The sequence below is a fragment of the Ctenocephalides felis genome, unplaced genomic scaffold (genome assembly GCF_003426905.1).
Source record: "Ctenocephalides felis isolate EL2017-DRISC unplaced genomic scaffold, ASM342690v1 CF-g0.4_SCAFFOLD_00845, whole genome shotgun sequence".
Classification (NCBI taxonomy): Eukaryota; Metazoa; Arthropoda; class Insecta; order Siphonaptera; family Pulicidae; genus Ctenocephalides; species Ctenocephalides felis.
This window is the reverse complement of record NW_020536999.1, coordinates 46,647,340-46,661,380: the sequence shown is the minus strand read 5'-3', so window position 1 is coordinate 46,661,380 and position 14,041 is coordinate 46,647,340. Positions and strand designations below refer to the sequence as shown.

At 29.4% G+C, this 14,041-nt stretch overlaps 1 protein-coding gene across 1 annotated transcript; it reads left to right on the top strand.

Annotated features, from left to right (window-relative positions):
* Positions 1-4,641: 4,641 nt before the first annotated feature.
* LOC113363192 lies at positions 4,642-7,537 on the top strand. The gene is made up of 4 exons (XM_026605677.1): positions 4,642-4,768; positions 5,653-5,758; positions 5,830-6,045; positions 7,212-7,537. Exons 1-3 carry the CDS (start codon positions 4,695-4,697, stop codon positions 6,034-6,036), a joined length of 387 nt encoding a protein of 128 aa, XP_026461462.1. The 5' UTR covers positions 4,642-4,694; the 3' UTR covers positions 6,037-6,045; positions 7,212-7,537.
* The last annotated feature ends 6,504 nt before the right edge of the window (positions 7,538-14,041 follow it).

The window sequence follows — 14,041 nt, the reverse complement described above, 5'->3', positions numbered from 1 at the left end:
CTATGTGACGGCCTGTTTTTTAGGGATATTTTAGGATTTTTTTTCTACGACCAGTAAATATTTAGAGCTTCAAGTTTTTTATCATTATTAACACATTTTGTACAGTATAAATATAAAATTTCAGCTAAAAATATTCAGTCAAACTAGAGTTACAGCGCTCTGAACACCCCCGCCTCGAAAAAAAGAGCTCCCACTTCCTCCACGATTCCGGCTGATCGGCTTATCTGAAAAAAAAAATAAACGGCGTTTTAATTTGTAGGCTTAAGAGCACATAATGACCTATAATCAAATGAATATAAAAAAATGGATTTTTGATAGACATTGACATAAAAGTTGCAAATTAGGCGTTTTTTTTTTGTTTTTTGCTATAAAAAAATCGAAGTTTTGAAATTTGAAAAACGATTGATAATAGTTCATTCCATGCGTTTAAATGTATTGAATGTGCCCTGTAAATTTCAATTCGGTCTAGCCGTTTCTGAGATACAATGGAGGAAAGTTTGAAAAACACAGTTTTGAGAAAAACGCGTTTAAATAAAGATAAAATGATCGTGTACTATATACTATATGTATACTTTTTAAATGGCTGTAACTCAAAAACCATTTGAGATATCGATTTGAAATTTTAATATGTTATTTTTAAAGGTGTAATCTACCGAAATATGAAAAGAAAAATCAGCAATAAAATTACTTTATAAAAATTTTATTTACATATTTTGTTACCAAACACATTTTATAACTTCAATATGTAATTTATTATAGAAAAACGATTTTCTAATCGTATTGCAAATATATGTTCTATACATAATTTAATTATGTGATCCTCCCTCCCCCTGGCATCAAAGCTGGATCCGCCACTGACGAGTATGCGTTATAATTGAGAAAATTGTCTAATACAAAATTCCAAAGACGTGTTAAAAAAGCTTCTTACATTAATCAATTTGACATACTTATTTTATATTTCACAGACAACAAACACAATTGTTGAAAAAAATATTCAAGGCTTAAAAGCGAATTAAAATAAATTATTGATTTATTATAATAAATCAATCAATTATAAATCATCAATTATAAAGAAGAAACAGTTTTTTTTATTGTATCCTTTAATAGTATTTGAAGGGGGCCTGTTTTAGAGGCTTACAAAAATCGATTTTTTGCAAAAAATTTCTTCCAAAACTATCCAAGAATATATCCCTAAAATTCAGAAATACAAATTATTTGCGTAATTACAGAAAAAATAGTGAGCAATTGTCAAGCATGTATACATACATACATACAGAATTTCTCATTTTTTCCGGGTGGAAATTGTGACCTGTATCTTTTTTACCAAATGGCCCTGCACGCTCGTGGCGCATCGGCAAAATGCTTGTACCCGGCATATTATGACATATATTTTAATTAAAAAAATCAAGAAGAATGTAGATATATTTAACAATAAAACCTGAAAGATTTGTCTCAATTACATATTTATTTCCTTTCCTAAAAATTTCTCAAAAAAGCGATTTTTTAAGCTTCTTTATTTTTTGAAGTTGTTAGTTAGAAATTTAATCACAAGATCTCTTACAACTTAGATCGCTGTTCAATAATAAATTTATTTCTAAAATAAATATTATTTTTATCTTTATTAAAAAAAATGGCATCTTATACATATGTGAAACAATGAAGTGTTAAAATAATTTTACATTTATATAATATATTTAAATATATAAATATTTTATTTTTTTACATTTATGGTAAAAAACAATTATTCACTCTGGCGCGTGTTATTCAATGAAGAATAAATACATATTGATGCCGATCGCGTTTTTTAAATTTAATGATAACAATATTATAAATATGATAACTTACCTCTAAATAATTCTGTTACTGAAAAATTTAAAAAAATCAGTGCTTTAAAAGTATTTTTAAATTTGTAAAAGTTGTTTTCAAGTGGTTTTTCATTTATGGTTTCTGGAGCAAGTTCAACATAGTGCTATTGCTCAGAAAATTTGTGCATTTATTGTTCTGCGATGTATGTAACATTGAAGTTAACTTGGAATAATGATCTGCTTGTGTACTTTATTTTACGATCTTAGAACTAAATTTTATGATAGACAATGAAAACGAAATAAATCATTTGATGCAATCTTGGAAAACAGAATCGCATACATATATAGTTTACTAATATATTATATTAAATATTGGTATATCAAGTGAATAAACGTTTTATATTACACTCCTAAAATAGATTCTTCGCTTGGAGTATATACTAAAAAACAATTTATAATATTATTCCTTTTTATATTGGTCTCATTGTTTTATCTAACAGATTGTAAATACATTTAATTAAAAAATGCATTTGCAAAACAAATTGCTTTTTAAACTAAAATCAATATATTTTTAAATCCTTAATATCTGGTTTTTGTCGCTGTAGATTGTAATGGTTATCAATGTTAATTCTAATTTGTATTCCGTAACTATAATATTAACGTTGTCACCGCAATCAAGATTTATATAATTTAAATTGTCTTCAAATATTTAACATCAATTTGGCGTAGACTGCAGAACTAATACCATTTTCATATTAAATTAGGTCGTAAGGAGACTTAATGACTGAAGAAACGATATCTAATTTGGTTCGAATGTAATATTCTGACCTCGTTTTATAGCCTCTTTGCTAACAATACACTTCACCTAAGAATCGCTGCTTGAAAGTTAACCCTGTTTATTATAATTGCATGTAGTAATGTTGAAAAATTAGATGTTGCCTTCATATATTAATTGGAATTGTTTTGCATTCGTTAGTTAATTTTTTTATCCTTCTCTACTTTATTTATTCTCCACTGAAAACCACTTCGGTGGTAGTATTTTTTCCAACTATTGTATATAGTATATACAATTTTAGTATTGTATATTCTATACAATACTAAAATTGTATTAAATATATTAATATTACATAAGTACTATAAATTAATATTTATTAATTTGTGAATTAATAAAAATTAATATTTAACTTCGCAATAGATTATATTAGTATGTAAAATATTGGTAAAAATGTGATCAGATCAAATAGGAAACTTTCATTTTTATTCAACGAAATAAAAGAAATACTTGATCTTCACTGACTTACACTTGATCTACATATACCTATGCTTAGAGAGTTCGTAAATACTAATTTAATTTTGGGCATTTTAATTGTACATTTTACTAGTAATTTTATAAACTTTTTATTTTAATACATGATAGCCATACAACTTTGGTCTTGTATAATGAATAAAAAATTATCAAATGTAAACTTTCTGTTGTCAGTAAAATTAAATTTATTTCTCTGATAATATTTACATAACAATATTTTATTTATACTAGCCATTTCTAAACTATTTATTATCTTATTATTTCTAATATTGTTATTTTGTTATATTTATTATTATCTTTCACTCATTGTTTTTATTCCACTTTATTGTTTTTCTAGTATTATTATATTATTCAGAAATTTTATTTATTTAATTTATGAATTTCATTATTATTATTATTTGCTTTTATTTTATATTGATTTATCATACTACTGATATCATTTTAATGTAAATTCTATCCTTTGTACTCTTTTTTATCTAAAGTTATATTATTGTTCATTATTATTACTAGATGTTAAATTATTTAACAGTTGTAATAAATATTGTAATTAAAAAGAAAAAAATATATTTATACAGTAATACAAATTAGTTTATTCCTTAGGGCAGGCAGTCGAAATAAGAAGATTGTATCAAAAATCCTCTCTTTATACCAAGCTAGAATATCCCTTTTTTTTACTCATAGGTAGATATCCTCACCAGGACCATACTTAATATAATTTTATATTCCAACACTTTCCCTAAAAGCCTGTTTGAATTATATTCAATATAGTTACGTGTGCCATTTTACTAAAATAAGTTTTATGAATAAAAATGTTATTCGTTACAGTGATTCTATTGATGATTTTGATTTCATGATTACTTCATCAAATTTGGACATTGTAAGATATACAACTGCGATATATTCAAAACATGTACGTTGTATGACACAATCGACTCAGGATGAAGGGTGAGATGTGAATATATTTTGATAATTATTAATTAATAATAAAAAACTACTTTGGAATATTTAAAAAAATTCAAATATTATGAAATTAAAAAAGTAAATGGTATGAAGATTTATGATATTAATTTCTTCTAGATTCGATGTCTTTTTGGGTCCTTATCACATCAACGGTGAGCAGTGGTCCAGAACAAGCTCAATAAAACCAGGTGAAAATATTTTCATCGCTGTCCTGTCGCCACCTCGATTAAATCTTCATAATCATGAAGTAATACTCCATACTGTTTTACATTATACTCTCAGCGGAGATAATTTGCAAACACCTACTGTTGATGTTACATTAAATGCCAGACAGATATTAGGCATCGATCTTGTGCCAAAATTTATGGATCCAAAAATATGTAAGAAATTGAAAAAATAGTTGAATCAATTTTTATTTTCATTCCAAAATATAATTAATTTTATTTTTAGCTAGTCAAGAAATCTTTAGCGTACTGGCTGCGAGCGCTCGTATTGTAGAGCTAAGCATAATTCCTTCTAATAAAGAAATTATTTGTTCTATGCTATCAGCCTTAGAAACTGTAATGAAATTTCAATCTATCAAGAATCAATCAGAAGGGTGGGTTATACACTTATATCCTTCAATGCTCCAAAATGGAATTTTGCTGAAATTAGGATTTTCAGAAAATGGTGAAGCTAAATGTACGGTGGCAGCGAGGTTTGTTCAAACTAACTACTATATTATTTTATTTGTAATAACTAGATTCACCTACATTTTATAGATTCGAGTGAAAGACTTCGAGTCAATAATGTTAATTTGCAAATTAATGTACATGATAAATTAGATAACTATATACATTTTGATAAAATAGAAGTGAAGCAAAAATCGAAACTTTAATTTTAACGGAATAAAATATGTAAAATACTTGTTTCTTATTTCTTACTTATTTCAAGTGATCTAAGTATCGGCAGGCTTTAGAAATTAAAATTAGGTGTATATTTAGTAAATATTCCAATAATTTCAGTGCATTTTTAAATTTTAATAGCATGTCCAATCGAAACTCATCCTTTAAATTGTAAATAGCCTGCTTGTTTTAAGGCAGTGTGATTGATTGCATGCTAAACTAGTTGTGTATGGCATCGTGCCTTAAGACAAATTGCTGGTTAAAATTACAAAGTTAAAATTATATATAATAAAAAACTGCCATTTTTTGGCATTTAGCTCGATAGTTCCACAACGGCTGGACCTGCTTTTGCCAAAAACTAATCAGCACATCTCCCTAGCAATAGGAATCTAATGTTTTTTGAACCATTCAAATCGGTTGATTCGTGCGCCCGAAAACATCCATTTTTTTGAGGTATTCCAAAATGTTCAGAAATCTTCAAAACGTGAATATATGCAAAAATTTTCATTTTCGATTTTCGACCAATTACTATAACAACCCTACGGGAAGTTAATTATTTCAACTAAACTAAATTTCAAATAAACGTTCAATAACTCAATACAATTATGTTGTTGTTACTTTTAATTAATGATTGTTGATACATTTAATTAATGATTTTGCAAAATTTATTTTAATATAAATTGTAAATAATTTTTAGAAGTGATGATCATCTTTTGCTACTTATTCAAGCTATGTACATGAATCTGCCTTGCGGGTTTGCTATTATTTCAGAGCGAACAAGATTAATACAAAACGAAAAGTTGGTAAGAAATGTGACTTCATATATAAATAATTCATTAACTGTTTGATTTTGTATCTTCATTTTCAATTATAGGATTCAGATAAAAAATTAGCGGCTGCTAAATCTTTAGAAAGCGAAATGTTGATCTTAAGGAAAATTTTAGGAGAGCATGGCGAGAAATGTCCTGACGACATTGATAAATGTCTAGTTCGCTGCAATAATCATGTTAATAATATGATATATCAACTCATAGATCAAGAGGACATAACTGACAAGATTATATCACAGTTAACAATATGAAAATTATATGTGAGTTTATAGAATAGTAAGCAGTAAAGTGAGCTAAAACATGAACTTTTCATTCAAGAAGTTAAAAAATGCATAATTCACACAGTACACTAGAAAGTTTTAGTAGGCTTGAAGTATATCTCGGTTTACAAAGTTTTGTTTCATTTTAAAATTATTGAAGTATCTAACAAATAAAAAATGACAACTGATTAATATATTTTTTATATCAAATAAAAAAATATGGACATTGAAACAAATAACAACAAGATCGTTAAGAAATTGAAACGTCATGTATCTAACAACGAAAAAATAACTATCTTAAGAGAACGTTTGGCCCGTCGTTTAAAGCAACTGGAACGTTTAGAAGACTTTACCTCCGCCGCAAGCGAAAGCCAGCTTCAACATAAGCTATGGGAACAATATAATAATGCTAAAAACAATATTTATAATATGAGAAGTCGAGTTGAAATTGTTCCTGACGCTATCAGACCGGTATATTCAGTAAGATAAAAATAATATATTTTTATTTTTTACGTAACGAACTATGATCTTATTAAATGTAAATTAATAACCTTTTAAAATAGTTGTGGGTAATGTCAAGTTAAAAATTGTTGAAACTTATTAACACTACCGACAATTTTTGTATACCTTCGTTACAAAACTATCTGTGGTATATAGTTAAAAAACTATCTATGAAAGTATCTATCAGCTTTAGATCAGGAAGCTTGCCAAGCAGAATTTAACCATTTTTCCTTTCATTCTTTTTCAATTAGGGAAGCATAATATGGAATAAAAATACATACAATTGAGGTCCTATGCCAATCAGAACTTTATTCCAAATTGGTATGGTTTGTTTGGCATATATTTGGTAAAGTACATTTAGTCTTCGACGGAAACAATGGCTAGCAATATATGCACCTACTTAATAAACGTGAGACCTTAATAAATCGATAGCATATTGAGCAAATCATAGCAAATTCTAGTAACAAATTGTAATAGTTTGTCATAACATAAAAATGAAATGATTTAAATTCTTGTGTTATTGGTAATAATGATCCTAATTTAATATAAAATATCAGGCTTACGTTTTTAGAATTCAATGTGAGATAAAGTTAAGATCGTTGTAAACACGGTTACAAATATATTTTTTTTTGTTCTATTTTCTATATTTGAATTATTTTCCACAGCCTCGCCGAACTTCTGAAGGCTCTGAAATGTCGAATTTTACGAAGATTACCGATAAACTTAATCCCAATACAGAAGTTGGTCCGAGCAAACGAAAACATTTTGTGGCCATGCTGAACGGAAGTCCAAGACCGAGGCATCATCCACGTAGGAAACTCTTTATAACTGATAATAATTAAAAATAAACGACAATTAGCATTTGGGAATATATATTTTTTAAAGATATATCGAAAATTTATATGAATTTTTTTAGAAGAAATCAATATATGGAAGAACGAAACTTACGAATAAAGAAAGTAAATCTGCTTATTTCAATGTATCTGTATTAAACAAAAAATGTTATTCCCAATGAGAAACTTTGCTAGATTAAATATATTATTTCACATGGCATACAAATGTTATTATTCATGTATAGGGGCAATACAAATTTAAAGATAAATACTAATTTGCACTTTTGTGATTTTGATTTTGTGATTGTGATTTTTTAACTTCCCGTAGGGTAAGTTATCGTAATGGGCCGAAAATCTAAATTGAAAATTTTTAAATTTCTCGATGTTTTAATTGAATAAAATAATTATAATTGCATAGCAGTAATTATAAGTTTAACAGAATTTTCATAAAATTGAATGGGTAACAAATACAGAAAATATATTAGAATAATGCAAATATTGCACTATAAAATAGTAATAAATGATTTGAAAATAATAGGGGTTTTCAATATTAAATTGAAATAAATTAACAATTAAAGATAATGAATGAAATATAATTTCTGTAGAATATTTCTACACATGTCAGAAACAACATGATTCTTACAATTAGTACTTCTTTCAGAGATAATGGAAAACTCCAAAATTGCCTGCCATTAATTACATACTTTAATTTAAGAGCTGAATAGTTGATTTTCCAATCACACACATACATGCACACAGACATATATAAATATATATATATATATATATATATATAAATATATATATATATATATTTTAAGCTAGCTTTGTTCTAGCATTAATTAATTAATAAAACACCTTTTACTTCATACAATACATTTAATAATTCACCAAATTAACACAACGCCGAACTGTTCAACACTCAAGTTACCGCCAGACACCGACTCGCACACAGATACATACTTCTGTTCCGTAAGGGATCAGACACTCTACATATGACACACCATAGAGCACATACACGTCAGGATAGACACTCTTGGCCGTTATATTCAAATGACAGACATACAATATTATAGTTCGGCCAATCCTGACCTCACAGGCGTCCCCGACTGATGAGATCTAATACAACAGTAATCTAAATCTAATATTACAACACAAATCATAAAACCATTACAACATAAATCATAAACCATTACAACATAAATCATATTTCATTCACTTATTGTCTCTACCAACTTTGTCGCCATCACTTATTGTCCTTATACGCCTATTATTTTTATACACTTATTTAATTTTAGTTCTAGCTTATTTCTACGAATCATCTCTAACACCCTACGCAACACTTCAATATTCTCCTCAATTGTTTCTGTGGCCATTAGTAAATCGTTCATGTACACTATAACTTCACAGTTCATCACAAAACAACGAAAAATGTCACTTACATATCTCATAGATACATTCGGGCTATTACAATACCCAAATGGCATACGGTTGTATTCATATTCTCCCTGTGCACACCCCAAGCTAGTGTATTTTCTACTAGTCTCAGCCACCACCACATGAAAGAAAGCGTTCTCCAGATCTAGCTTCGTAAAATACCTCTTAGACTTCGGTGAGTCCAAGCAATCATCTATTCTTGGACTGGGGTAAGGATCGCGCACCACCCGTTTTTCAGTCTCCAAATATTCCTCTCTGACCAGATCTCCTACTGTCGCGACCACTCCATAGCCATGCATTTCAAATGCAGTCTCTGGCTCTTCCTGTTTTTCAGTCTCCAAATCTTCTGCTGTCGCTATCGCTCCATAGCCATGCATTTCGAATGCAGTCTCTGTTTCTTCCGGCTTTTCACTCTCCAAATATTCCTTTTCTACCAGATCTCCTGCTGTCGCTATCACTCCATAGTCATGCATTTCGAATGCAGTCTCTGGTTCCTCCGGTTTTTCACTCTCCAGGTCTTCTACTGTCGCTACCACTTCGTAGTCATTTTCATCTGATATATTTATATTTGCTCCGTCTGTGGTAATCTCACCATGAATCGCCAATATTTCGTTAACTCGAAATGTAGTGCTGTCAGGCGCCACCTGCGCCGTATTCCGGACATTTTTGCAGAATCTCTGCTGATGCTCCTTTGAGCCACAGTCGTAGCACGCCACTCCATCGTTCTTCGGTTTGATGCACCTGGACGCCATATGTCCCACTCCGCCACAATTAAAACACCTCACCGTAGGATATGTGCCTTGTGTTTCCACTCTAGGAAACACTGTTGGCTGTACCCTCGTAGGCGGCATCATATTGCATCCGCGTTCCTCCGCTGTCAACTCATTCATTACACCTAGCAGAGTTGCTAAATCCTTAAATTGGCTCATCTTGGCTTGAGCCTGGAGTGGCGGGTTGTCGAAGCCGTCTATCATATAAGCCAGTAGATCGGACTCCATAAAACCCAACCTATTCCCTAGCGCCATCTTCTCCTGAAAGTATGCGCTAAACGGTTCCTGTTTTCGCCACCTCCGAGACTCAAAGCGCTTCATTCTAGTCATCCTGTCTTCTCTATTTTTGAAAAACGCTGTTAGCACCCTCTTCAGCTCGTCGTATGAATATGTCGCATACTCTGCCTTGCTGTCATATAATCGCCTCGCCCGCCCCGACAGCTTCGATGTTATCAGCACCGCCATCTTTTTCTTAGGCACCTCGTATGCATCCCGGACGGTCTCAACCCGTTCAAACCACGCCTCGATGCATTGCTCAGACGACCCGTCGAATATCGGTATCGTCGCCAACCACTCGCTGCTCGAGATGCTATCGTTTTTATTACTGGTTGTCGCCCTAATAAGGTTAATCAAGTCCGTCAACGACAGCATTCTTAATGCTTCGGGCACCAAGCTCTCAGCATCACCACCAGTAGCCATCTCCCCAAATCTTATTTTATTTTCACAATCTCGAATTTTTAATTACAAATATCGCAGCTCCGCGACTCGCCGACGTCGATATCACGCACTGCTTTTGATATTTTCTCTCCACTCTGTTCTTATTTTGGTTACCCACGTGCTAACCTCACTTTAGCACAACAACACAAACACACAAAACTTACAAAACTTACAAAATAACACCCGCACTTGTACGATAGCGAAGCACACCTTGCTTTCTATCGCACCCCGTAATTATAATCCGCCTGATTAATAACACGGGCACTCCAAAGAAAAAGATTATTGAAATCGCCTATTTCAATAATCCACACCAATAATGTTCTCTAATAAAATTCTCCACGTTTTGATCCTATCCCACTTCTGAGCTTTAAGCTAGCTTTATTCTAGCATTAATTAATTAATAAAACACCTTTTACTTCATACAATACATTTAATAATTCACCAAATTAACACAACGCCGAACTGTTCAACACTCAAGTTACCGCCAGACACCGACTCGCACACAGATACATACTTCTGTTCCGTAAGGGATCAGACACTCTACATATGACACACCATAGAGCACATACACGTCAGGATAGACACTCTTGGCCGTTATATTCAAATGACAGACATACAATATTATAATATATATATATATATATATATATATGAGTAAGTTCTTCAAGGGCAATACATCAAATAAAAGCCAAAGCTTTAGAAGTTAATCTTTACAAAAAAAAACAAGTTAGTGTATATATGATAGTGCAAAATTATGTGCCTTGCGCAAGTTACTGATGTAAGACCAAATTTATGTAAATTACTTTTGTTGTTTTTTTCTCATTATTTTGTTATAATTACATTAACTTTGTTACTGTTGCTTTTCTATAGTTTATGAATTTTTTTACAAGAACTTGGTAGATAGGTAAACCGGTGGTCAGGTGAATTGGAGAATTTGTAAAATGGTAGATAAACTAATTAAACTAGTGTAATCTTTTATTTCTGTTTCCTCAATATAAGTTCTTCAAAATCCTTTTCACGCTATTGGCACAACAATTTTACATGTATTGACTTTTATTTTATAGTTCCAATTATTAAGTAATTGATCTTTTTTGATCAACACTATCCTTAATTTTTCATCAATTTATCACACCTAGTTACCGAATAAAAAAGTATAATCAATCCAACAATCGGTATATAAATTTATATATCACTTCTACTGGAAAAAGTTTTAATATTTATTTAAAACTTATTGAAAAAAGAAAATAAAATACTTGATTCGAACTTGAAACCCAAAACAAGAACCATTGCCATTGCAACCGAAGTCATTCAAAGATCTCGTCCACCCCATCGCCGGTAAAAAATTGATTGAATTTGGTACATGTGTTAACAATAACATCACATACCCTTTTTATGTTTTTTATATTTATGTTTACTTATCTATGCACATACCTGTCTTGCCCTTTAACTTGCCAAGCACAGTTCGGATTCGAACCAGCATCCTTCGCTAGTAAATATTCAAAGATATGTCCGTGGATTTTTAAACAAAGTTTTTGCCATTTTATTTTTATCAAATATTCAAAGATATTTATTTATATGCTTATTTATCTATGATCCTTCATTCCTTCCCAATTAGAGTCTAGTTTAGCGCAATGAAAAAATCAGAAGAGCAGAAAATAGACTTTTTGTAAATTTTACGTTTTTTATATGAATTTTATAACAATTTTTTGCGTTTTGAGTCAGACACTGGAGATTTTGTGCTGCCCTCAATAATATGGTCGAGGTCATTTATATGGATCTCAATGACGTGGTCAAGGACAGGGGATGGTGTGTATAAATGAAATAATTGAATTTAATTAGTCCAAATAATTTCTTAGTTTTTACATTATGTTATTCATAATATGAACTATTGTTGAATAGAATAGAATATAAAATAGATAGAAGAATAGAGTTTATATAAGAAGTATGAACATGAAGATTGTATTGAAATTCAAATATTGTATTGAAATTGAAATATTGTATTGAAATTGAAATATGTTATAGGTGGCAAGTAAGCGAGGCCAATAAAATAAAATAAAATTTAAAAAAATAAAAAAAAATCACCGTCATGACTTGAATGAATGAATAATATAAATTTGTTGTTATTATTGCGAATTTAAATATTTTAAATTTTTCTATCATATTCATTTTTGCATGTAAGTAATCCATGTCGAGAGGGATGTTAGGAATATTTTGTATATTTTATTTAATTAGTAGTTATTATTTTTATTTCATTTGTGTAATTTAGATGAAATAAATTTATGTGCGTATTGAAATTTACAAATGTTGTTTTATTATTTAATTTTATATGTATGTAATTGATAAAAACAATCCAGATAATAAAAATAGAAAGAAAACTATGCTAAACTAAATTGCTGCTAAAATGTTGATACTAAAAACTATGTTACCAGTCTATATAAATGTATGTTCTATGATCTGTGGCTAATTTCTGTTGTAAATATTTTTAAAATAAATCAAAAGTCATTGCCATCAAAAGTCATTATTATATTGTCTAGGGTCATTGCTGTCTGGAACTTGGTTGAACAAGTGTCTTTGTAATAATAATAAATTTACAAGTCATAAATGTAAATAGATTTAACGTTAAAGTGTGTTTTGTGTGAAAATATGATTTAGGTAAGTACAAAATAATGTTTTATATTTTAATTTTAAGGCAAAGGTGGCTCATGTTTATGTATTCATAAATATTTTGGCAAACTGTTGCGCATAACTCTAAACAAATATTTGTTTAAACACATTATGATATTGATTCAGGTCCAAAACAATCATTAATACATGAATTTGTTATATAAACGTCAAAATTGAGTTATATTGTTTAAGGTTAAACGTCAAACGTAAAAATTGACAGTTTTCAGGTTAAAAATGTCTGTTGTGACAGGTTTATTTACAAATGTGTTAATTATAAAATATTTTATTTGAAGTAAAACCACAAAATCTTGGTGAAAAAATCCGTGCATAGAAATATTTCAAAAGTGGAAAATACTTTTTTTCATTGTTCAAACAAAAGATGCTTATTTTTTATATAAGGAAATACGTTTTTGAATGTTTTCTTGAAAACAAATATTCTTGTATTAATTGTCGTGTTAATAATATTTATTAAAAGTGCAGTTGTCATCAATAATTCAATATTTACATCATAAAAATGGGTCAAATACATAAATGCTCTTTGTAAGTAATGTTTTATTATTAATTAGATCTAACATTTCATCAATTAGTTTACAAAAAATTATTTGTTTGTCTAATGTTAATGAAATAATTAGGAAATTTTCACAAAATTAAATTACCAACATTTTTTTAATATTTGAATACTTTAAAATATAATTCAAAAGCAGAATAATGATTTTAGCGAGCTAACAATATAATTATGCTGTATAATATTTATGAATCATTAACCATATTGAATTCATGGACTATCCACGGATTTTATCAAACAAATTTTACTCAAACGCAATCAATATGCGCCTTTGGGACATTTTTTTACATTTTGTCATATATTTTGGAAATTTTGCAAATTAAACGTAATATGTAGACTTGGGACTTTTTTTTACTTTTCTTCAAATAACTTTTAATTTTCTTTTCGGGCACGTTAATTTGTTTACATTAGTAAAAACTATATCAAATTTACTAGAATTTAGTACAAACTAGTACATAGTTGGATACTAAAATTTTGTATAATTTTTAACTGGAACGCGAATTTGTGTC

Excerpts from the sequence above, each read along its gene's own strand:
- LOC113363192 (XM_026605677.1), top strand. The coding sequence starts at position 4,695 with ATGCTCCAAAATGGAATTTTGCTGAAATTAGGATTTTCAGAAAATGGT. Across the intron at positions 4,769-5,652 it reads AAATGTACGGTGGCAGCGAG|AAGTGATGATCATCTTTTGC; the intron begins GTTTGTTCAAAC and ends AATAATTTTTAG. Across the intron at positions 5,759-5,829 it reads TAATACAAAACGAAAAGTTG|GATTCAGATAAAAAATTAGC; the intron begins GTAAGAAATGTG and ends TTTCAATTATAG.